Consider the following 22,259-nt stretch of genomic DNA (forward strand, 5'->3'; position numbering starts at 1 on the left):
TGTAGAAAGAAGCTGTACCAATCCTAACATGGATAAAATCAGTGAGACTTTCAGAAGCTGCTAGTTTGCAAGTATCCCCTCCCTCACTAGTATCCCATGCAAGCAGCACTAACCTGGAGTTCCCCCATCAGACCTGCAAGCTGGAGCTGCCCAATGCTCCGCAGGGGCAGGGCACGCTCCAAGCACAGGAGGGCAAAAAAGGCAGGATTCTCACCAGGAATCAGCCTTGGGGAGCTTTGCAGTCTAACCCTTGGTGCTGCTGCAGGAAGTAATTTCCTTTCACCTGCACCCTCCTCAATGCAATTTTTCCATCTGGTTGCACCCACTTACTTGCTCTAAGCAAGTCATGTTTCCACACAGCTGCAAACAACTGCAGCGTTAGGCAGCATTACCAGGACACTTGAGTTTCAGGAGCACTCTCAAGCTCTGGCTGAGCATCTGCACAGATGGGGTTGGGGGCTGTAACTTCCAAAGAGACCACGAGCACCCCACAGCCACCTAAAGCAAAAATTAAAGCCAAGATAAGGAGCAAAGCAGGGGGAGGAGGGTGTCTCCCCCACGGCTGTTCAGCAGCACCCCTTTGCCAGTGGTGTAAGGCAGTCACTCTTCAGCTCCAAGCTCCCCAGCCCGGGGGGCACCCCCGAGGAACGCCCTTGCTCCGCCCACGCCCCCCAGGCTGTAAAAGGAACCCCCCCCGCGGGGGCCAGTCGTGACCCCGACGTGATTCGAACACGCAGCCTTCTGATCTGGAGTCAGACGCGCTACCGTTGCGCCACGAGGTCTCGGCAACCGCAGCTCCAGCCAGCCTCCAAGAGCCTGCGCGCCGCCCCGCGCATGCGCATCGCCGCCGCACAGCCGCTCCCCCGCCTGCGCGCGCGCGCCTCAACGGCGCCCGGCCCCGGCCCCGGCCCCGGCCCCGGCCCCGGCCCCGGCCCCGGCCCCGGCCCCGGCCCCGGCCCCGGCCCCGGCCCCGGCCCCGGCCCCGGCCCCGGCCCCGGCCCCGGCCCCGGCCCCGGCCCCCAAACGCCTCCCACCCCCTCACACCCGCCCGCCTAACGGCTACAACGGCTTTCAAGCCGCCCGCCCGCCTCAACTGGCCACGCCCCTCCGTGGGCTGTACCATCTCCGAAGAGGGCGGGGGGGGTGCGTGCCGCTTGCCCCGCGCCACCCGGCAGAGACCACCTGCCACCGCCCCCCTCTCCGGGACAGAACTCCCCCCCCCCCCAGCTCGCTGGACTGGCCCAGCCCCGTCACCCCCAGATTTAAAGGGGCCCAGTCCCAACAGAGGGAGCTCTGTTACATGCACTGAGTTGGGACACCTTGCCATTCTCAGCTGAGTTGCAGCCGGTGGAAGGCAGGAAAAAAAGCAGCCCGTATTTCGCTGTTACACTGTAATATGTTTTACTATTTCAGTCGTTCTCCTATGGCCCTCATTTCAATTTGTATCTCTTAGCGTGCATAATCGTGATTGCTCTCCTAAGTGTCACCTTTGCTTGTATCCACCGCTCCCTCAGGATTACAGTCCAGCTTCGAAGTCGTGCGCTGGCTTGCTCTGAAGGAGCGGTAAAGACCATGGGGGAGTTTGCTGAAGGGCGGAGGCTGCCGGGGCCGGGCCGGCTCAGGGCGAAAACCCTTCACCCTTCTCCCATCACACCCCAACCCACTGCCCTGTGTGGGGGTCCCGGGGCGCACAGAAAACACCATTCGTCTCCTGGGGGGGGTCCAATGCAGGCGGTTTATTAGAGCAGCTAGCGCGCCCGCTTCCCTCGGCGTGCCGTTCCCAGGCCACGCTGGTCGCCGTATAACGAATATTCCTGCAGACGCATCAGCGTCCCGACCGTCTCTCTGGGGGTTGCACCCGCGTGAAATGCAGCCTGAAGCTGCCCCTCTCCCCGTGCAGCAAACCGCAGAGCAGCGATTCATCCTCCACGCTGGGAGCCCCCGAGCACGTGGCTCACGGGGTCCCCGCGCTTTGCAGGGTGACCGTGCAAAATAACACGAAGGTATGTTGCAGAGCCGCCTGCGAGCTCATCGTTTCAGCGCCGCCGCCGCGTCCGGCTGATGCCTTCGCCTGGAAGCCGTCCGTCCTGCCGCCGCCGCCCGCGGCCCCCCGGCTCTTTTGCCGCCCCTCGGGCAAAGCCCTGTAAGAAACGCGTTACGGGAGATCAAGCTGCAGCTTTTCCTCCCGGCTTCGCTCCTGCCCTTGGTGCCGGTGCCCTTCCGGCTCGCTGCCCGCGCACCCAGGGGCGCCCCCTTCCCCGCAGCCCCCCACGCACCCACCTCCCAGCCTGCCCACGTTTGCAAAGAGGAGATGCTGCCCCTCCGCGGCCCGGGGGGGGGGGGCCAGCCGCCGGCCACGCTCTGGCTGTTTTCACTGCAAAAACTGGTTTTCTCGCCCCGGCGGCATCAGCGCCGCTGCAGCCTCCCGGATCAAGGGCGCCCGGCAGCACAGCGGTGACGTCCCGGCCTCAGCTTCGCCCTGGCTGCCCGGCCCCGGGGGCTCGCCGAGCCTCCCGCCCTCCCAAAGCCTTGGGAGAGCGCCGGGAAGCGCTGAACGGGCTGCCCGTCGCCAGCTTCAGCGAGGTTCACCTCCTGCAGCGTCGCTCCGGGAAAAGCGAAGAGCAGAAGGCAGGCGGAGGAGCCGAACTCGGAGCAACGAGCAAAAGCCTCGCTCCTACAAACGCGCCGCGTTGGGCAAGCGCACGCGGCGGCACAGGCAGCGCTTCGCTTTGACGAGAGCCGCCGGCTTGCGCGCGCCCAGAAGCGTACGCCGCCCTGTTAAGATGCTTCCGCTGCAAAGACGGCGGCGGCGGCGGCGGCAAAGTTCGCTTTTCTGCCCGCTGCAAACTGGAGAAGCGGCAGCGGGCTGCGGCTCGGCCTCCGGGCCGGTTTGCTACAGAAAAGCGCCGGCCTGGGGTCTGGTGGGAAAGCGCGTGCAGATGAAAGGACCTTCAGCCATCAATCCCGAGGTCAAGTCATTATGACGGGGGAATCAAAAAGCACCACAAGCCATTCAGGAGCACAACAGAGGTCAATCCGGGAGCAAACCATTTTGCTCGGAGCCGTGATGGAAAACATATTGTTGCTCTGAGAGCTGCATCTATTCAGGGAGGTGGAAAGTTCTCCTTAAAAATAGCTGTAGCTTGAACGCTTTAACTCGCGTGCTGCACTTGGTTGATTTATTGTGCTTTCAGATGGGTACATAACGGGTGCGGGTGCGCGTCTGCCTGCCTCAACGTTACATGCTGCGTTCGATCAACGCCTGACTCGGGAGCTCCTCGCTGGAGAGGGGAACGGTCCGGGCACTGGGCACAGGGCTGCCGGACGCGTCCGGGCGCAGGGTGCGCAGCAGCGCGCGCCCTGCGTGCGCTCGGCCTGTGCGCCGGCTGTGCACGGGGTGCAGCGCGTGCACACTGCGTGCAATGCGTGCAATGTGTGCACAGTGTGTGCATAGTGTGTGCAATGCGTGCAGTGCGGGCACAGCGTGGGCAGTGCGGGCACAAAGTGTGCAATGCGTGCAGTGCGGGCACAGCGTGGGCAGTGTGTGCACAGTGTGTGCAATGCATGCAGTGCGTGCACAGCGTGGGCAGTGTGTGCATTAGTGTGTGCAATGCGTGCAGTGCGGGCACAGCGTGGGCAGTGTGTGCACAGTGTGTGCAATGCATGCAGTGCGTGCACAGCGTGGGCAGTGTGTGCATTAGTGTGTGCAATGCGTGCAGTGCGGGCACAGCGTGGGCAGTGTGTGCATTAGTGTGTGCAATGCGTGCAGTGCGGGCACAGTGTGGGCAGTGTGTGCACAGTGTGTGCAATGCATGCAGTGCGTGCACAGCGTGGGCAGTGTGTGCATTAGTGTGTGCAATGCGTGCAGTGCGGGCACAGCGTGGGCAGTGTGTGCATTAGTGTGTGCAATGCGTGCAGTGCGGGCACAGCGTGGGCAGTGTGTGCACAGTGTGTGCAGTGCATGCAGTGCGGGCACAGCGTGGGCAGTGTGTGCACAGTGTGTGCAGTGCGTGCAGTGCGGGCACAGCGTGGGCAGTGTGTGCACAGTGTGTGCAGTGCGTGCAGTGCGGGCACAGCGTGGGCAGTGTGTGCACAGTGTGTGCAGTGCGTGCAGTGCGGGCACAGCGTGGGCAGTGTGTGCATAGTGTGTGCAATGCGTGCAGTGCGGGCACAGTGTGGGCAGTGTGTGCACAGTGTGTGCAGTGCGTGCAGTGCGGGCACAGCGTGGGCAGTGTGTGCACAGTGTGTGCAGTGCGTGCAGTGCGTGCACAGCGTGGGCAGTGTGTGCACAGTGTGTGCAGTGCGTGCAGTGCGGGCACAGTGTGGGCAGTGTGTGCACAGTGTGTGCAGTGCGTGCAGTGCGGGCACAGCGTGGGCAGTGTGTGCATTAGTGTGTGCAATGCGTGCAGTGCGGGCACAGCGTGGGCAGTGTGTGCACAGTGTGTGCAGTGCGTGCAGTGCGGGCACAGCGTGGGCAGTGTGTGCATAGTGTGTGCAATGCGTGCAGTGCGGGCACAGTGTGGGCAGTGTGTGCACAGTGTGTGCAGTGCGTGCAGTGCGGGCACAGCGTGGGCAGTGTGTGCATTAGTGTGTGCAATGCGTGCAGTGCGGGCACAGCGTGGGCAGTGCGTGCACAGCGTGGGCACAGCGTGGGCAGCGTGCACAGTGTGGGCAATGTGTGCAGTGCGTGCAGTGCGTGCGCAGCGCGTGCGTGCAGTGCACGTCCAGGCCCTTCGGCAGCTCATCCCAGACCACCCTGGGGGACAGGCAGTCCGAAGGGAGCTCCTGAGGAGCCCGTCCCATCTCACCCGAGCCTCGTGTCACGGGCTGGTTCGAGGCCACCGCACCGGCGCTGCCGCTCCCGGCACAGCTCTGGCTCCGCAGCGAGGGCGGCGCGCTGCCGGTCTGCCGGGTGGGTCCATGCTCGAGGGCTCGGCAGCATCCCCCACCTCCCTCTGCCCTGCGCGGACGCCTCGCGTGGTGCGGCCGCACGCATCTTAATAAAACCGAGGCAGAGCAGGACAAAACAGCCTGGCTTCGCGTTCGGCAGCAGCCGGACAACTTACCGCCGGGGCCGGCCGCCGTCACACCGCCGTCTCCTGCTCCGCGCCGGCCTCGTCCTTCTTCCTCTTCGTCTCGCAGGAGCCGCGCAGGCCGCAGAAGCAGGCGAAGGTGAACTGGGGCATCCGCCGGGGCCGGGCGGGCGCGCGGCACCGGGCCGCCCCCCCCGGCCCCCCCCCAGCCCCAACTGCCCAGCCGGCGACGGAAGAGGAGATTTCCACAAAGCGGCGGCGGTGGTCCCCGCGCGGTGCGGCACGGGGCCGCTGGCGGCGGCGTTCGCCCTCTTTGGGTCCGTTTTCAGCGGATCCAACAGCGCCCCGAAGCGCAGCCCGCGCTCCGGCCCAAGAGCTGCAAAACGTAGTTATGCAGGTTAAAGCCTGTGGTGGTTGTTTGATTTTTTTTTTTTTTTTAAAGAAGCAACAAATATGCACAGAAATAGCGTCTGAAGCGAAACTCATTTTTCTCCCTAATTTTTAGCGTTTCTACAGTTGGCCTCGGTTTCCCCGGCTGTGAGATGGGCGCAGTGGCAGAGGGGCAAGCGCAAACCTCCCTGTCCGCACGACTGTTGCCTCCAGGCATTTGCAGCCGCTAGCAAAGCGCGGACCCCCCCCTCTGCAGGGGGGGCAGCGGCGGCCGCCGAGGGGCTGCTCCCTCCGGCTCCGGCTCCGGCACCGGCTCGAGCCCCCGGCCGCCAGGCGGGACGGGGGAGCCCGGCCGGGGGCTCGGGGGTTTGCCGGCACCCGGCTCCCGCTCCGCAGACCCCCAAGTCGCCCTTTCCGACCCCGGCAGAAGAGGGGCCGACGCTCCCGTTGCCCCCGCAGAGGTGCGGAGGGGACCGTGGCGGAGCGGGGCGCAGCCTCGGGGGCGGCCGGGAGCCCCCGCGCGGTCTGCAGGGGCTGGGGCGCAAACGTCACGCCGCGGGGACGAGCGGGCAGCTGTCTGCAAGCAGCACGCTCCCTTTAATACCGGCGCTTCCCCGAGCCCCAACAGGCGTCTTGCCGAGCCAGCGCCACCGAGGCCGTCGCTCAGCCCGGCCGCTGAATTAACTTCGCGCTGCTTCATTGGGGGGGGGGGGGGGGAAACAGCCGTTAAGTTTTGTATTTTAAACTCTGAATTTCAAGGCTGCCTTCTGCCGCCAGCACGGCGATTATTTTTTTCCTGGAAAATGGGATCATTTGCAATGGAAATCGGTCTCCCCCCCCTTTTTTTTTTTTTTTGCAGGGAACCGAATAGAATTAACTCGTTTGCAATGGGACGTAGAAAACTTGCCAGAAATTGCATTTCATTTGCCTTTCCTGATAGCTGCTCCGTCCACCTCTACGGCCGAGATTGCCCAGAAACGGCTGGTGCTCTGGCGGTCACCTAAGCAAGGCTGGTTTCTCAAAACCTGCTCCCGCGCCCCTTGGCTGCCGCCACCCAGACCGGAGACAAAAAGCCATCTTCAAAGCGGTAGCTGTAACTAGCAGTGGTGCATTAAAAACCCAGCGACAGAAGAGACCAGGACACAGCTCACCTGAAGAGGAGCACCAGCCCTTCCAGGAGGGCTGGCGACGGGCAGAGGCTGTCCCTTGGCCCGCACGTTTGCAGAGAACCGCTAATTAAAACCTCGCTCCTGTAAAGTATGCTGATCCCATCCATTCTCCCCTGCCCCCCCCCCCCAGTTAATTTGCTGCGAGGAAGGCAAAGTCGCAAGGGCCCTCATTATAAAAATTTCACTGGCTGCAGCTAATGGTTGTAATTAATAGGTGCAATAAATTTCAAATGGGCAGCTGGGGTGTTCGTTAGCCGCGGGCTGACTCAGCACCGGTGGCCCAGCCAGTTACTAAATAACCCATTTTCGAGCAGGGGAGGTGGAGGAAGGTGCTCGGTGGCACCACTGGCGCATCCATAATCCTCCACCGAGATCAGAGCTGAGCTGATAATTCCCAGCAAGTCATCGATTCGTCTCTTTTTGCCCCCCTTGCCGGCTGTCCGAGCGAACCCCACCAAGCCCTTGGCCGGAGGCAGGTGCTCTCCAAAGCGTGGTGCTAGGCTGGCCCAGCCGAGTGGGCGACCTGAATTTCATGTGGGATCAGCGCTCTAGGAACTGAACTCACTAAAAATCTGCCTGTGCCCTGGGTGAGGTCAGAAATACTTTCTCCTAGCTGTATTTTACTTATCCAGCCAGGCTGCAAAGGCAGCGCTGCAGAGGGAAGACCAGACCCCCGAGCAGGAGCGTCGGCACTTGTTTCTCCTCCATCCGCGCTTTAGACAAAAAAAGCTGCGTTCTGGGACTTCCCTCCTGATCGTGTTTTGGAGCGTTGGGTATGACAGTGAGGCAAACGCTGGGCAAATATCTCATGATAACAGCACGTAGCCGGGCACGGATCAAACCCCGGCGAAGCAGTTTAGGCAGCGCTCAGGTTCAGGTGACCCAAAGAGCCGGCTGAAGCCCGGCAAGCCCAGGCGACTCGGCGCCGGCTCCGTCGGCGGCCGGTGTCTCCGTCCTCGCGCCCCCATCCTCAGCCTCGTCCTGCAGGCTGGGACCAGGGCTCCTGCTGCCGCTTCCCCGAGGGCTGTGCTTGGCGATGCTGGCGGGATGGCTTCCTCCTCGCCGCTCCTTCCCAGCACCCTCAGCTGAGCCCAAGCCCAACGAGTTTGCAGCCACTGAAGGGCAGGAGAAACAGCCTCTTCCTTCATCACCCAAATGCCACGGCTTTGATTAAAAAAAAAAATTAAAAAAAAAAAAACCAGCTTTTCTGCTCATTATCCTCCGGCTGTAATTACAGTATTAATGACTGGCACTCCCTCGCCTGAGTTATCCATCGCGTCCTGCTCCTGGGAGCCGTGCACGTGGCCGGAGGGCCCAGCGCGAGACCCGCGGCTTCCCCTGCGGCGACGGCCCGGGCCGCTTGCAAGCGGCGGCGTGTCCTTACAGCGCTCCGGGAAGGGAAGAAATCTTGGCTTTCCCTGGCAACATTTGGGAAGTGGTGCCCCGGGCACGAGGCTGGTTGGCTCTTGCGCGTGGAGCCAAAGGCATGCCCGCTGCCAGCGCGCGGCAGAGGAAGGGCGTCCCCGGAAAGCTCCCGGGGAGGGATGACAACGGGTGGAGGGACGGGCCTGCTGCAGGGAGGGCGGCTCCCAGCAGGGATTTTCACCAACCCCCGTGGGAGCGCTGAGATTTTCGTGGCTCACCTGAGGCCGGCAGCGTCCCCTCTGGGCGACGGAGCTGTTCCGGGGGGCCCTGCCCAGCAGGGCTTTCCCAGGAGCCCTTGTCCCGGGCATCTCTTGTCCCCCTCGGCTGCCTGCAAGGGTCAAATGTCCCTTGAGCATCACCGAGGTTGCAAAGCAGGAGCTGAATGGTGCTGCCTGCGCCTGCGCGCGCTGCCAGGGAATACGGGGTGCGGGCGGGCAGGGACGCGAGGGAAAGAGATGCGGCTTTGGCGCACCAGGCGCGGGCAGGGCGGCGGGGCCGGCACCGACGGGGGGACCCACGGGGGAGCCGGCGTTTTCGGGCGCGCTCCCGCGCCCCGGCCAGCCCCGGCTCCCGGCACGAGCGCGTCCGAGGCAGCCGCGGGGCCGCTCGGCGCGATCGGCTCGGGCGCCTTTGTGACGGCTGAATTTTGTGAATGAGCAAATCCTCATTAAAAAATAATTAAAACAGCCTGGTGAGATTGGCTTAATTCCTTTCATTTTGACTGATGGTGTTTAGTTTCGATGATTTATGCGCCAGCTCTCATGCTTTCATTGTGGAAACTCAGGGGATTTCATGAGTTTTCTTCCTTCCACACCTCCTTGAGTCATGGGATTACAGCTGAGTCTCAGCTTTCTTTTTTTTCAATGACTCTTATTTTCAGGGATGCATTCCAGGCTGGTGAAATAAACTTGAAAGCCTGACACCTAATGACTCAAAGCTCAGGAAGTGAGAGAAGGGGTGGGGGGGGAAAAAGAAAAGGGGAATAGCGAAATCGCTCGCTTCCTGTTCGCTCCAGGTTGCTCGAAATCAGAGTTTGCGACTCGGCCGCGGCGTTTCGGCGCGCGGGCGCTGGCGGCGCCTCCCTCTGCCGCCCGGCGCCGTCCCCTGCTGCCAGCCCTCGCCGGGTGTCCCTGCTCGGCGTGCAAAAAAAGTGCAAAAGTGGGACGGGTCCGGCTTGGCACGACCCGCCGGCCGCGGGACGCCCGCGAGAGCCCGCGGGAGAGAGCGGGCAGCGGAGGAGCAAGGGCTGCTGCCGTCGCCCGGCTCTTTCCGCTTCCTCGCTCCGCGGCGCGCCGCGACCCTTGGGAAAAGCCCGGGCCGCCGGCGGACGCTCTTGTCGGCGAGGGCTGCAGGTGGGGAAGCTTTGAACCGTGGGAGAAAAGCCGGCTCCCAAAGCCGCGGCGGAGCAGCCGCCTTTCAGCGCTGAAAGGGGAGGAAGGAGGCTCAAAGGGCCGAGCCCCCCCCCTCGCCGCCGCCACCGCCGTCGCGGCCGCTTTGTCTCGGCCCCCGCCGGCCCCCCGGCCCCGTCGCTTTGCCGAACCTCTCGGGGCCCCGCGAGGCTTCAATGCCCCCTTTCACTCGCCGCTCGCTACCAAACGCAAAGGGGCGAGGGGAAAGGGCTCGGGAGGCGGCGGGCTTCGCAGAGGGGCCGCCGCGGTGCAGTCCCGCCTCGGCGCAGCCCATGGCTTTTCGCCCTACATGAGTTAGGGAAAGCACTCACATAGGAATAAAAAGCCATAGGCTGCGGCAGAGGGCTTGCCGAGGAGAAGCCGGCGGTCTTGGGGGAAAGACGAGGGAAAAGGGAAAGGAGCGGGGGGGGAAGCGTCCCAGCACACCGGGCGAGCGCGGCGTGGTCTCCCCAGGCAGCGCGAACCAGAGAGCTGCTCTGCTTGCAAGGGGAGCGAGTTTTCGCCTGCAAACGCAGCGGCCCTTCCCGTAGGGGAACGCGCCACGGCTCCGCGGGCGAAACCCCTTTTGCAAGCAAGCAGGGAAGGTGCTCGGCTCGGGGAAGCTGTACCCTGCCCTCGGCCGGCTGGAAAATTTGGCCCTTGGGGCCGTTGAGGGACTGGCCCGGAGGCAGGCGGGCGCTCGCTGGGCGGCAGCAGCCGGAGGGGGAACGGCCGCTGCGGCCCCCAGACACAGGGGGAAAGAGGCAAAGCCGCTTCCCGCCCCGCTTCGCCGCCGGAGCTGCCTGCTCCGTCCGCAGCGCCCCGAGCAGCGCCGGGGGGGCCGACGGCTCCGCCGGGGTCACCGCGACGCCCGGGTTGTGCCTGGGAACGGGCTGGCCTCCGCCTTTACTGTCCCCCCCCCCCCCCCCCCCGGCAGGACTCCTGCTCGTTCAGCAACAGCGCCTGCTAATTACGGGGGGGTTGGGGGGGGGGGGCTGATGAGGTCAGCTCTGCTATTGAGTCTAGGAAACTCCCTTTCTTGTTGCCCTAGCAAGAATCCTTGGGAAATGCAATGTTTGTGACGCTCCGCAGCAGCCAGGTTTGGAGGCAGGGAGGGTTTTGCACCCTGCGGTTTGTTAGAGCAGCGCTCATGACTTTGAGCTGTAAAGCGAACTTCTGAAGCGCCCGGAGAGCTCCGAAATGGCAGTCCCCCAGATCTTTTCTCTTCTAACCACCGCATGCAAACGGCAGGGGAAAAAGGGCATCCGTGCGCTGCACCTTTTTACATGCTCACGCTTGCTTTACGGCCCTTTTATTCCGTATCCGGCAGCCGGAGGATGGTGCACGCAGAGGGCAGGCCGAGCGCCCAGACCTGCGCGAGGGTACCAGCCCCGGCGTCGCGCCGGGGACGGCTGCAGGGGACTGCAGAGAGCCCTGTGCTCCTGCGCCGAGAGGCTGCCGCGTGCCGGGGCCGGCCGTGGGCTAAGGGGACAGCCCCCATTTCCCCGCGAGCCCCCCGCGCTGCAGACCGGAGCGGGAACTGTGCCGAGCCCCGTTTAACGGCTCTCGGGGAAACGGCCCCACGGCTCGGCTCTGGCGCCTGAGACCTTTCCGTGGAGGATGCACCCGGTGCGGGTCCGCTCGGGCGCCGCGACGCCCTCGGAGCAGGGCAGCCCCCGCGCCACCGGCACGCGACCCGCGGCCAGCCGCCAGCCCCACGCCACGGGCCAGAGGGGCCGGGCAGAGAGCCGGGGAAGCCGGCAGCCCCCCCGGCCGAGGGAGCACGTGCCCCTCCGTCCCCCGGGCCGCCGGCGCGGCGGGGACCCCGGGGACCGCCCGGGGCCGCCGGCCGCCAACCTCACCTGCGGCACAGCAGCATCCTCTGCGCGGGAAGGGCCTCGAGACGGCAGCCGCTGCGGCATCGCCCGCGCCGTCCTCCGCTGGCGGCCGGGCCGCCGCCGAGCCTCGCCGCTCGGCCGCATACTTGAGATGGTTGTGCACCGAGGGGCCGGAGGAGAGGGGCGGGCGCGGGGGGTCAGGTATTTCTCCATCGCCGGCTCCGGAGAGCCGGTAACAAAGGCGCTATTGAACTGCAGCCTCTCTGGTCTGTGAAGCAGAAACCTCTTGTATCTACTCCACTGCCTTTGATCTAACTCCCCCAGTGGGATGTGTATTACTCATGTCCTGCTGCTCGGGTATCGCTGCCAGCGTGGGACGGGGGGGACGAGCCGCCCCCCTCCCGGCACCCCGGCTCGGGAAGCGTCCCGGCAGCCGGGGCGGCCGAACGCCGTCCTCTGCGGCTCTCTTCCTCCCTACGGCCTCTGCTCCGAGCCCCGAGAGGTCGCGGCGGGCGCCCCAGCGCCGGGCCGGCAGGCGCGGGCTCCCTGCGCCTTGCGTTCCTCCCCTGTAATTAAACCTGGGGCATCGGGCGGAGGGGGAATTTCCCAAAGGGTTTTGCTGGCGTCTGGACAAGGGTGAGACAATGAAAACACTTGACAGGGTGCCCAAATCCGTCGTATCTTGGATACGTTCGAAGCCTCCCCCGTGCTGCTTGTCCCCGGCGCTCGTTTTTTGGAGGCGGGGGGCGCTTCGGCAGGTCGTGGCGAGGGAGACGGGCAGGAGCTGGCCGTTTGGTGACTCTCCCCGGCGAGGTCCCGGGCGCAGCTGGCCGGCAGCTCAGCTAAGCCCCCCTCGGTGCAGGCTCGCAGCAACCCCAGCCCCCACGGCTGCTGCCACTGCTGGGGCTGCCACAGCCACGGGCCCCCATGGCCGCTCCTGCAAACCCCGTGGCCACTCCTGCAAACCCCGTGGCCGCTCCTGCAAACCCCGTGGCCGCTCCTGCAAACCCCATACCTGCTCCTGCAAACCCTGTGGCCGCTCCTGCAAACCCCGTGGCCGCTCCTGCAAACCCCGTGGCCACTCCTGCAAACCCCGTGGCCGCTCCTGCAAACCCCGTGGCCACTCCTGCAAACCCTGTGGCCACTCCTGCAAACCCCGTGGCCGCTCCTGCAAACCCCGTGGCCACTCCTGCAAACCCCATACCTGCTCCTGCAAACCCCGTTGGCCGCTCCTGCAAACCCCATACCTGCTCCTGCAAACCCCATACCTGCTCTTGCAAACCCCGTGGCCGCTCCTGCAAACCCCATACCTGCTCCTGCAAACCCCATACCTGCTCCTGCAAACCCCGTTGGCCGCTCCTGCAAACCCCATACCTGCTCCTGCAAACCCCATACCTGCTCTTGCAAACCCCGTGGCCGCTCCTGCAAACCCCATACCTGCTCCTGCAAACCCCATACCTGCTCTTGCAAACCCCGTGGCCGCTCCTGTTGGAAGTGCTACCAGCATGTCTGAAATCACAGCCCCATGGGACCCCCCAAAAATCCTGGGTAACGAAAGACATCAAATGCTCCGCAGCGGCTCAGATTACTTGGAGGGGCGTCTTAAAATGTACTTTGCTGCCTTGAGCAAGCTCGCTGCCTCGCTCCCAGGAGACAAGGGGATCTGGGCCTCCCCCAGTCTGGCCAGTCCCAGGAGACACCAGGATGCTGGGATGGCCTGGCTGCAAGTCTCCCGGCAGCCCGGGGCCGCAAGGCACTTGAGTGAAATCATACTCTCCTGCCTTACCAGCTGGTTCCCAGAAACTCCCATGCCCGGCTGCTCCTGTTGGCATGCAGAGAGCCACGTGCGTGATCACCTTGGGAGGAACCGGGCCCCTGGGGTGCCTGCATGAAAGTACCCAAAATGAGAGGAAACAGCACAAAAGTAGCTTCCCTCTAGCCAAGGGCTTTCAGTGCTGCTTCCCCTTCTCCCAGCACCGGTCCCCTCCTTGCCCAGCTCCTTGCCCAGGTCTGGGCGCTCCCCTACCGCTGCCGGCTCGGCGAGAGCTGGGACGTTGGCAGAGCCGCTCGGCGGCGCGCCACGGCCACGATGTCCCCCTGCCCCGTCTCCGCCGTGCTCGGGGCCGCCGCCGCCACCGCCGTTCCCGGCCCTGCGGGGCAGCACGCCCACGACGGGGAGAGAAATAACGCTGGAAAGGAAAGGAGGGATGAACAGACAGATGCTCAAGAACAGACACCGGTCAAGCTGGGTTCACCTAGAGAAGGATTTTGTTTTCCACCGTGGTCCGTACTAGCAGGATCCCACCCAGGTGCAATCAGCCTCTCTCCTATGGGCTGAGCTTTCCTCCAGCTGCAGCTTCCCCCAGGCCCACCTCCAGCTCCCCGGCCGAAGGCTGGCCCGCCACCCAAGGCAGGGCGTGCTCTTCCAAACTCTTGTTTAGTTTTTAAACATTAACTATCATAATTCAGGGGAGCAGCTGAAGTCAGAGAGTTGGGCAACGATCCATTTTCGAGCTATCTTGACAACTGGCTCCAGCACAGCAAGATTAGATCTACTAATTGCATTTATAAGGCGCATGAATTGGGTATTTGGAGAATATTTGTCATTGTAACAATGTCACTTCCCAGCTTTCAGCACGCATTACTATGTCCTCCTCCAAGTCCTAACGCTTAGACTTTTGGGGTTTACAGAAACATCTGCTCAGGGAAGGAGAGGCTCAGATGCACTTGTGTCAGCGCCTGCGCAGCTAAGATGCGTGCTGCCTGTCCCTGTGTCCCGCGGCTGGGGTGATATCGGGGGTTACTTATGGAGCTCACCCAGCTTTGTCACCACCTGACTTTGTATTCATAGCTGCTTTAAGAAAACCGCTAAAACCCAAATCTTCTCAGAATACGATACAAATCCCCCAACTTCCTGACTCTTACCAGCAATAAGAAAGGAGGTAAGTTTAGAGACACCCCAAATCACACCGTGCATTGCTATAGGCGAGTTCAGGAAAGCAAACACAGATACGGTTCCCAGTCGCTCTCCAAAGCAGGAATCCAGCCACAAAACCAGATTGTCTTCAACATCCTTATCAAGACATGCTCGAGAGAGGTGCTCAACAAGCCCGTGTTTGCAGCAACAACAGCAATCCCAGCAACACAGCCTGTGCAGCGCAGCTGCCGCTCAGGCGCGAGTGCTGCAGCGTCGCGTTAGCCAGGGACCAGGCAGAGCACCGACTCCTTCGGAGGATGCTCTGGCAACCGCAGAAAACCCACAGGCCCAGCACCAGCCAAAATAGCCCCAATTTTGCATGTACGCATGCAGTCACGCTCTCCTTCCAGCACAGAGCATGCAGCATAAAACTCTTCTGCTTTGTTTGAAGGGGAGAGAAGAAATTCCTTCATTTTCTGGCTACTTTTGCAGTTTTCTACATGCCCCCGGGGATGCTCAGACTGCCTCTCTGCAAGACGTGGCCCGTGCACCCCGGCAGCCCGCGAGGCATGATCTTCCCTTGCGCTGGGCTCCAGCGCTCCCAGGGCTGGCCTCGCTTAGCGCAGGCAGGCGCGTAGGCGAAACCGGGGCTGGGGGGCTGCCGGGGGAGCGGGCGTCGAGCGGGGACAGGGTGCGCACGGGGTGCCTGCCAGGACTGCTTTTTTCCATGGGTGCCTGAGGTCGCTTGCTTTGGAGAGCGGAAATGTTCTCGCTGCAACGCGCAGGGTTGAGCCGGGAGGAATACTTTGCAAATCCAGTTAATTTGGACCAATTGACTTTGGTTACCAGACCAACTCTGAGAAGTTGCAACGTTTCCTTTCCGCTTGCCCATTTGGAACAATGCTTTGCTTCCAGCCCTCCCTTGCTCTCACCAAGAAGGCATATTTTAGGTGGTAGTTGGAAATGCAATGAAAGCTTTCCCTCTGCGTGAAACAAAATGTTCTCCAGCCCTTGATGACACTGTCTCCCGGCCGGCTGAAAAAATTCAGAATAGATTCGTTTCGGTTCGACCCCACAGAGGTTTTGTATCCGGTTTCACAGCCCTGCAAACTGCAGTGGGCGGGAGCCCGGGGAGGCCGCGGGACCTGGCCGGCCTGGGGACGGGGCCCACGAGCGTTGCTAACACGGCCGTGACCCAGCACGTCCCCATGCCACGGTCCCTACGATCCCCGCTCAACCCCAGACCCCACCAGCTCGGCTCTGCTCAGCTCCAGTGTGCATCGCGAAGTGCAGCTGCTTCCTCCGTCTTTTTTGCGAGGGGCAGAGATGGGAGAGAGGCCGAGAGCGAAGGAGCACGGTAACGACCCAGATCCGCTCCCGCACGCTAGCCATCAATTTGCTGCACAGCCCATTAAGAGAGGGCAAGCGCGGCTCGGGAACCCAGGTAAGTCACTCACTAACAAGATCCTCCCGGGCCTTTTAGCACGTTCCCAGTCACAGATATTTCAGCTCCCGCAGCCCCAGCTGTAATTAAGTCTGGGCTGCGAGGCAGGAGATGCTGCAGCAGCCGGGGGGAATTTGTCTAGATCTGCAGGAGGAGCACGTGGCGCTGATGAGAAATGGTCTTTCTAAGGCCGGGAATGAGAGGCCAGCTGCAGCCGAGGCTGGAGGAGCCGGTCCCTCGCGCGCAGCCGTGCCGGGCGCTGGAGCGAGCTGCTCCCAGGCGCTGCGAGCCCGGCCGGCGGCACGGGTGCAGGCCGTTTTGGAGCAGACCAGCTGGGAGGGGAAGGTGGCGGGCGCCCCCGCTGCTACGGATGAGAGGTGCCACCCCAAGGGAGGAAGATGAAGACGAAGGCTTTCCGGCCTCCCCTGCCAGCATCTCCATCTGCTGGGGTGGGGAAGGAAGGCAAGGAGCCATCTCCCCATGTGCCACCGAGAGGGCACAGGAGGCTTATGGGGACCATGATCCTTGCCCTGGGCAAGGCTTATAGATGGCATCGTCCAGAGAGCCTGCGCTGCCTTTGAGGGAAATAGGAAAATCCTGTATTTCCTTGCCCAGTTGACACCTGAACCCAGATGCAAACCCAGGCCTTTCCCTGCCCATCTCGAACCAGACCCCAGAGCTCTTTTCCATGAGGCTTCGCTGTTGCACCCCCAGACTCCAGCAGCTCCTACAAAGCTGCCCCAAGGCCGGCTGCTGCTGAACTGCAGTTAGCACCACTGCTCCGCTCCCTCGCTGGCACAGCCAGGTTCATCCCGGCGCGAGCAAGATGAGCTGCAACCTGCCCTACGAATCCAGCTGCCCGGCGGCTTGCTGCCTGCCTCCCGCCCTGGCGGCTGCACTGGCCTCCCCACAGCCGGAGCTGGGGTGCCTCAGATCAAAACGGGACAGGACGGATTTCATCCACGGGGATGTGCTTGCTGCCGAGCACTCGCGTCCCCGTCTCCTGGCCCTGGCTGTGCCACTGCCTGCCCACGAGGCGATCCACTTGCAAAGGGAGCATCCACGTGTGCACATGCTTGTGTGAGGCACAGAGGCGGCAAAGCCTCGTGCAAGCTGGACCTGACGAAGCACATCATTTTGCTGCACAGTGCCCTCATCAAGCCTGGAGAGAAGCCCAGCTGTCATTGCCAGGTCCCACTAAAGAAGATCAATGTCCCTGAGGTCTGGAAGTGTTTGGACTCGCAGGTCTGACTTGGCCCACAGCATCTATTTCTCTAATAACCAGAATTGTGTTGTTGCATGGTATTGGCTCCTGCGGAGAGGGAGAAGATTCAGCACTTCAGTCCAGGCTTTCACATGGGCCTTGCACCTTGCAGTTTTCCTGCCGAAGGAAGAGGACAGAGCCCACCAAAACAGCTGCCCTCTGACGAGCTGATGCCTCTCCCAGTTGCTAACCCCCATCTGTGAAATGCAGGGCTATAGCACCGCAGTTATTAGCTCCTGGACATCCTCATCGTGGCAGCTCTCAGAGCTGGGCTGTGCAAGGCTGCAGACCTGCCTGGAGGACAGCGGTCCAGAGTGGAAAGGGAAGCTCTGCAGGGCTTCCTGAAAGCACAGGTTATGATGGACCTGGCTCATGGGTTGTCCTCTGCCTTTGCCTACAGCTCCGTGTAACTGGCAGTATTTAAGAGCAATGCACCTTGTGAGCAGGAAACATGGAAGAGGTAATACACGCACAAAATGTAGCAAGCGCGGTGCCAGAAGAGTGGTCTGCTGGTCATTAGGGGCAAACCTGGATTAGCCTCTGTGCTGTGAAGGATGGCAAAGATTCCTAGAGGCAGATTTTGCACTACTTGAGTGAGAGAGGGTTTACAAAGCATCAGAGCCTCCTTGTGAAACCCTCAATGCAGTACACACCGGAAATTAAATGTCTGCACAGGGAATCACAGCTTCTGCTTGGCTTTTCAAGCCCACAACAGCAGCAGAAAGTGGTAGGTCTGCTCAGTCCAAGGGGTCGCTTGGAGAGCCCACAGAGACAGAGATCCTCCACGGTGGACAGCGGTGGCTGCTTCGCCCCAGCTCCACGCAGAGGTGACACTGGAAGAAGCCACTTGGAAGATGTACTCCCTCTCTGGAGGTGTCCAGCATGTCCTTAACTGAAGGTGACCGGCATCTTGTATTTTAACATTGGATTTCTCAGTCTTCCCATCAAATGAAATATTCAGCATCCTCTACGTCAGGTCTAAGGCAATGCAGATGTGAGATATTTCTGTTTCGTCTGCTATTGGCCATGTTGTTCACTGCTACCAATGATTTGTCATGTTCTGTAGACAAGTCACCGGGGACCCGTGACATAATGTGACACCTATTAGCATGAGATGAAAAGTGTCGCTTTGGCGATCCTTCTTTCCTGGCTCGCACTGCCGAACAGCGTGTCGGTGGTCCCACAGCTCCATCTCCCGCAATGAGCCACGGCCACACCTGGCAGGAAGACAAGCGCCGCGGGGAGGCTGGAAAACATGGGGCAAAGGTGCCCCAAGCCCGTATCAGGACAGGGCTCTATGCAGCCATGCCGGGGAGTCTTCCTATCCTAGAGCTGTCCCAGCCCTGGATCGGGGAAAAGCACTCCACCCTGCTGCCAAAAGTCCACTGCCACTGCCTGGCTGCCCTCCCCTCTCCTTGCCTGGGCTGATGCCTCCAGCAGAGAAAAATGACTATTCCCCTTAATGGGCTAGCACCATCCAGATAGGCGAGTGCACGCACGCGTACACACACACACACCCACACCCACACGCACACACACACGCACGCTTTACCGTTAGTGCCCAAATCCATACACAAACCACTGGGAACCACTTGGTTTCCTCAGCCCATGTCAGCTCCAGGACCCCCTTGCCACGGTCACTTTGGTTTCAGTACCCAAGCATGCATGAAATAACGGCAGGAATCAAACGACACTGAAATCAAGGTAATTCCTATCTTAATTTCCTTCCCTTTTGCTGCCATCACTGCTCCACTCAGGTTAATGCATGCACCACTCTCCTTATCTTTCCTCGGGATTACCTCATTGTAGAAAACCCAGAGAACCTCTCTCTCTGGTTTCCAGATATCAGCACTAGTGTTTGAACTGCAAGTTTCCAGCCGGAGGAAGGATTTCACAAATGCCGTTTCATCACAACGCTGATCTCTTCCTATCACTCCAACACATTTTTTTCTCTTAGGATTCAATCATACTCAGCAAGACACAATCATTAGCAAATCTTGTGCTCCTAATGCTCCAGTTCACACTCAAGAGAAAGAAAAACAGGCTTCTGAACGAAGCAGAGTTCATCTTTCTCTTTGCCTGTAATCAGAGGCTGATGCAAGGCTTTTATACACACAAAATACAATGCAAAATATTTGTGCACATGCACATATATAGTCCTACACAGACATCCCCACTTCACTTAACCAGATGAAAAACTTATATTGCCATATATGCACATGAACATATGCCCATATGCAGGATCACTCATACAAGTGCATACCTCCTACTGAAATACAACAGTTAAAGAGCTTAAACGTAATTCAGCTGATCTAAGTGCGTTAGCATGTGTTGCATATACACTGTGTGTCAATACAAATAATGTGAATACACAGGAATATACATCTATATACATCTTCACAAACGTTCATTGATGACTTGTGACCAATCAATGATTATTCTTGCCTAAAACAAAGAGAACTTAATTTTTTTCAGCTAATCACATGTATGGCCACAGGAATACAATTACTGCAAGCAAATGTCACACACTGGCTACAATACAGTGTGAATACATATAAATATATGTATTCATATACACACAGATAAACACATTTTCAACATATACAATAAAAAAAAAGCAGATAAGGAACTCGAATTTCTTTGCATATGCTCACACACAGACATTACCCGCACAGTTTAAGGACGCAGGGTGAGCTATACAGGCAACACACACGTACATGCGACGATGAATGCAGGTGTCTGTGTGTTTCGCGTGTGTCCCTTACAAACGCCCATCGTCTAACGCGTGGGCATATGTGCACGCACTCTTATTCACTGGCTCGCTCTCACACACACACAACTCCACTAGGCAAGACTTCAGACAAAGAAAGAAAGAGAAAAACGCTGTCTTACTTTTTCCTCCTTTTTTTTTTTTTTTTCCTTTCCTTCCTCTCTCCTCCCTGCTGCCTCAGTTTCGGGACTTCAGCGGGACTGCAATTCTTTGGCAAGAGATGACGAAAAGCGACTTGACCACGCAGCGAGCGCCGAACGCAGCCGTGCGGGGGGGACGCGCTCCGCCAGCCGAGACGGGGAGGAACAAAAGCCCAGCGCTAGGAGCGGGGCTGAATAGGTGTCTTCCTACCCGTGCGGGAATCGCCTGGCTGTGTGCGCGGCGGCGGGGCGGGCGGGAGGCGGGTGGAAGGGGCGACGCCGAGCGGCCTCCCTCCCGCCCAGGCTGGGGGAAGGCAGCCCGCAACCCCACCGCGAGGGGTAGCGCGTAAATTACCCGCCGCCTCCCGTGCGCCTTCCCCACCGGGCCGCGGAGCCGCGCGCGTTTCTGCGCCGAGCGGTCGGTCCCCGCTGCCCGCCGGCGGCGAGGCCGCCCGCCCTCCGCTCTCGCCCTTCCTCCCGTCTCGCTTTGTTCCCGTGCCTCCTTCTCCTCTCACACAAAAGAGAACCCGACCCAGGAGGGGGGAATATCAGTCACCAGGAGAAAGAAAGAAAAAAAGAAAAACCCTGAAAACCCCAGCGCACCAGTTTGTGCTTTCAGCCGGCAGGGAAATTAAAAATAGCTGGTATGGCTCAAAATCGGAGGCGGCAGCGTTCCTCCTCTAACGAGCGTGATTAGCGGGGTGAGGACGGAAGCGTGTTTCCCCTGCTGTCCTCGGTGTCTCTCCTTGTCTTCCCCGAGTGCCGGGCTGCATGATCGCTGCCGCACGCTTTCGGGAAATAGCACTCTTCCGCTTCCAGGAGCTGCCCGGGGGGGATACAGCTGCTGACACACGCTTCGGCTGCCTGAGCTCCAGAGTGGAGCTCCCCCTTGATCTCTGTGTCTCAAAATAGAGGGGTTCAGCCAGAATTATACCCCCAGACACGTATCTGACTGCTCTGGGGTCTGCAAAAGCAAAGATGAGTCGAATTTGAGAGTTTTTTTTTTTTTTGCTCATTGTTATCCCTTCACTTTAGCTCTCCTAAATCCTGAACTGTCAATGTAGTGATGGATGATCCACTGGGGATTTAGCCAAGCTTCAGACCCATAAAGCGAGCCAGAGCTTGCTCCGGTGTCAGCGACCATCCTGTCCACCAGCGGTTTTAGCTGGAGAAGGGCCATTGGCAAGACCCCGCCAGACCCTCCGCCGGTCTAGACAAGAGCCATGAGAGCCTGCGATGAGGGAGGAGACCATGGGAAAAGCTCAGAAGGGCCTCAACAGTGGAGCGAGACCTGCTCAGCATGAGCAGGGAAGCAGATGAGATGCTCGCGGGGAAGGGAGAGGAGCCGCACTCTCAGCGGGTCACCCCGCACCTCCTTCCCCGAATCACTTGGTGGAGACTTGCCCCTTCTGCAGCTCATTAACTGCCTGGCCTAACGACCCACTCTGGCGGGTTGTTGACTCAAGCTGGAGGAGAACTGGCTGGACTGGGCGATGCCCTGGGCTCGCACCGGGGTGTCCCGTGCCAGGCGAGGGTGCAGGAGCAAGGGCTGTGGCAGGCCAGGGAGAGCTGTGCCACCTCTAAGCATCTGCTGAGCGTTGACATTGTGCTCACTTGAGCTTTTTTTTAATTGTCTTGATGTCCCACATTTGCATAATCCCCACAATGCAGCGCAGCAGGACTTTTGCTCTCAGCTAATAAATAGACGACAAAAATAAATGTGTCATGTAAGATTTGCTTCCATATTTTTTCTTTGCAGGCGAGCTATCACCAAGAAATGAGGCTGGCGGGGCTGATCTCGCAGGAACTGTCAGCATCGCCTGCCATGAGCGTCGATGCTCGCTCTGCCCGCGGTAGCGAGTTTGCCAGATGCTAGACAGAAGTGCCTGAGCTCAGAGCAGGAGGAAAATATGTCTTCAAAACACGAGGCTGTGCTCCTGTCGGCCCATCCCCGGCTGGCTGGTACCTTAGGGAGCGATGAATCCTGCGGGTCAGACTCGCTGCTGTCCTGCACCTCCATGCGGGTAATTCGGGGGCTTCCCCACACCAGCCCCCAAAGGCTGTTCCCCAAAAGTGGAGGGACAACAGCCTTGCAGCACTGCCGTGCCTTTCTGCAGCCCTTGAAAAGATTTATCATTGCAACTGTAGCATGTTTGCATCCGGTAACAGCCACACAGGTACCTGGAGTGCTCTATTTTTAGATGTCTTTTCTTTAAAATGACAGGGCACTGTGGTTTTCCTCTCCTCCCAAAAGGCACCCTAACACCCCGGTCAGCCCTCCGTGCTCGCTCACAGTGCAGGTCGCTCCATTTATGAAATTAGTTCCTGGAGCCAAGAAAAAGAATAATCGCTCTGCCATGAATATTCAAGTGGACTCATGGAAGCTGGAATCATGCCACGTGTTTGCTAAAGGACAATTCCCTCCTTGGTTTTTACACGAGTTTATTTATCACCTCAAAGAACTTGGCTGGACAGTGAACA

The 22,259-nt window shown here is 60.3% G+C and overlaps 1 protein-coding gene and 1 non-coding gene across 3 annotated transcripts; both read right to left on the bottom strand.

Moving 5' to 3' along the window:
* Positions 1–710: 710 nt before the first annotated feature.
* On the bottom strand, positions 711–782 carry TRNAW-CCA (transfer RNA tryptophan (anticodon CCA)). Its single transcript has one exon. It is a non-coding gene; the product is annotated as a tRNA-Trp (tRNA).
* Positions 783–1,721: 939 nt separating this feature from the next.
* Positions 1,722–21,516, bottom strand: BLACAT1 (BLACAT1 overlapping LEMD1 locus). Of its 2 annotated transcripts, XM_068918381.1 has the most exons (4): positions 11,268–12,258; positions 8,236–8,345; positions 5,067–5,409; positions 1,722–2,141 (listed from the first exon to the last, which is right to left on the bottom strand). In XM_068918381.1, exons 1-3 carry the CDS (start codon positions 11,454–11,456, stop codon positions 5,085–5,087), a joined length of 624 nt encoding a protein of 207 aa, XP_068774482.1. In that variant the 5' UTR covers positions 11,457–12,258; the 3' UTR covers positions 1,722–2,141; positions 5,067–5,084. The 2 variants fall into 2 exon arrangements, 1 of the variants encoding a protein (XP_068774482.1); XR_011136212.1 differs by lacking the exons at positions 1,722–2,141; positions 8,236–8,345; positions 11,268–12,258 and adding an exon at positions 19,761–21,516 and having other exon boundaries at positions 5,322–5,409.
* Positions 21,517–22,259: the final 743 nt, after the last annotated feature.

The sequence above is a fragment of the Struthio camelus genome, chromosome 24, assembly GCF_040807025.1.
Source record: "Struthio camelus isolate bStrCam1 chromosome 24, bStrCam1.hap1, whole genome shotgun sequence".
NCBI classification, from domain to species: domain Eukaryota; kingdom Metazoa; phylum Chordata; class Aves; order Struthioniformes; family Struthionidae; genus Struthio; species Struthio camelus.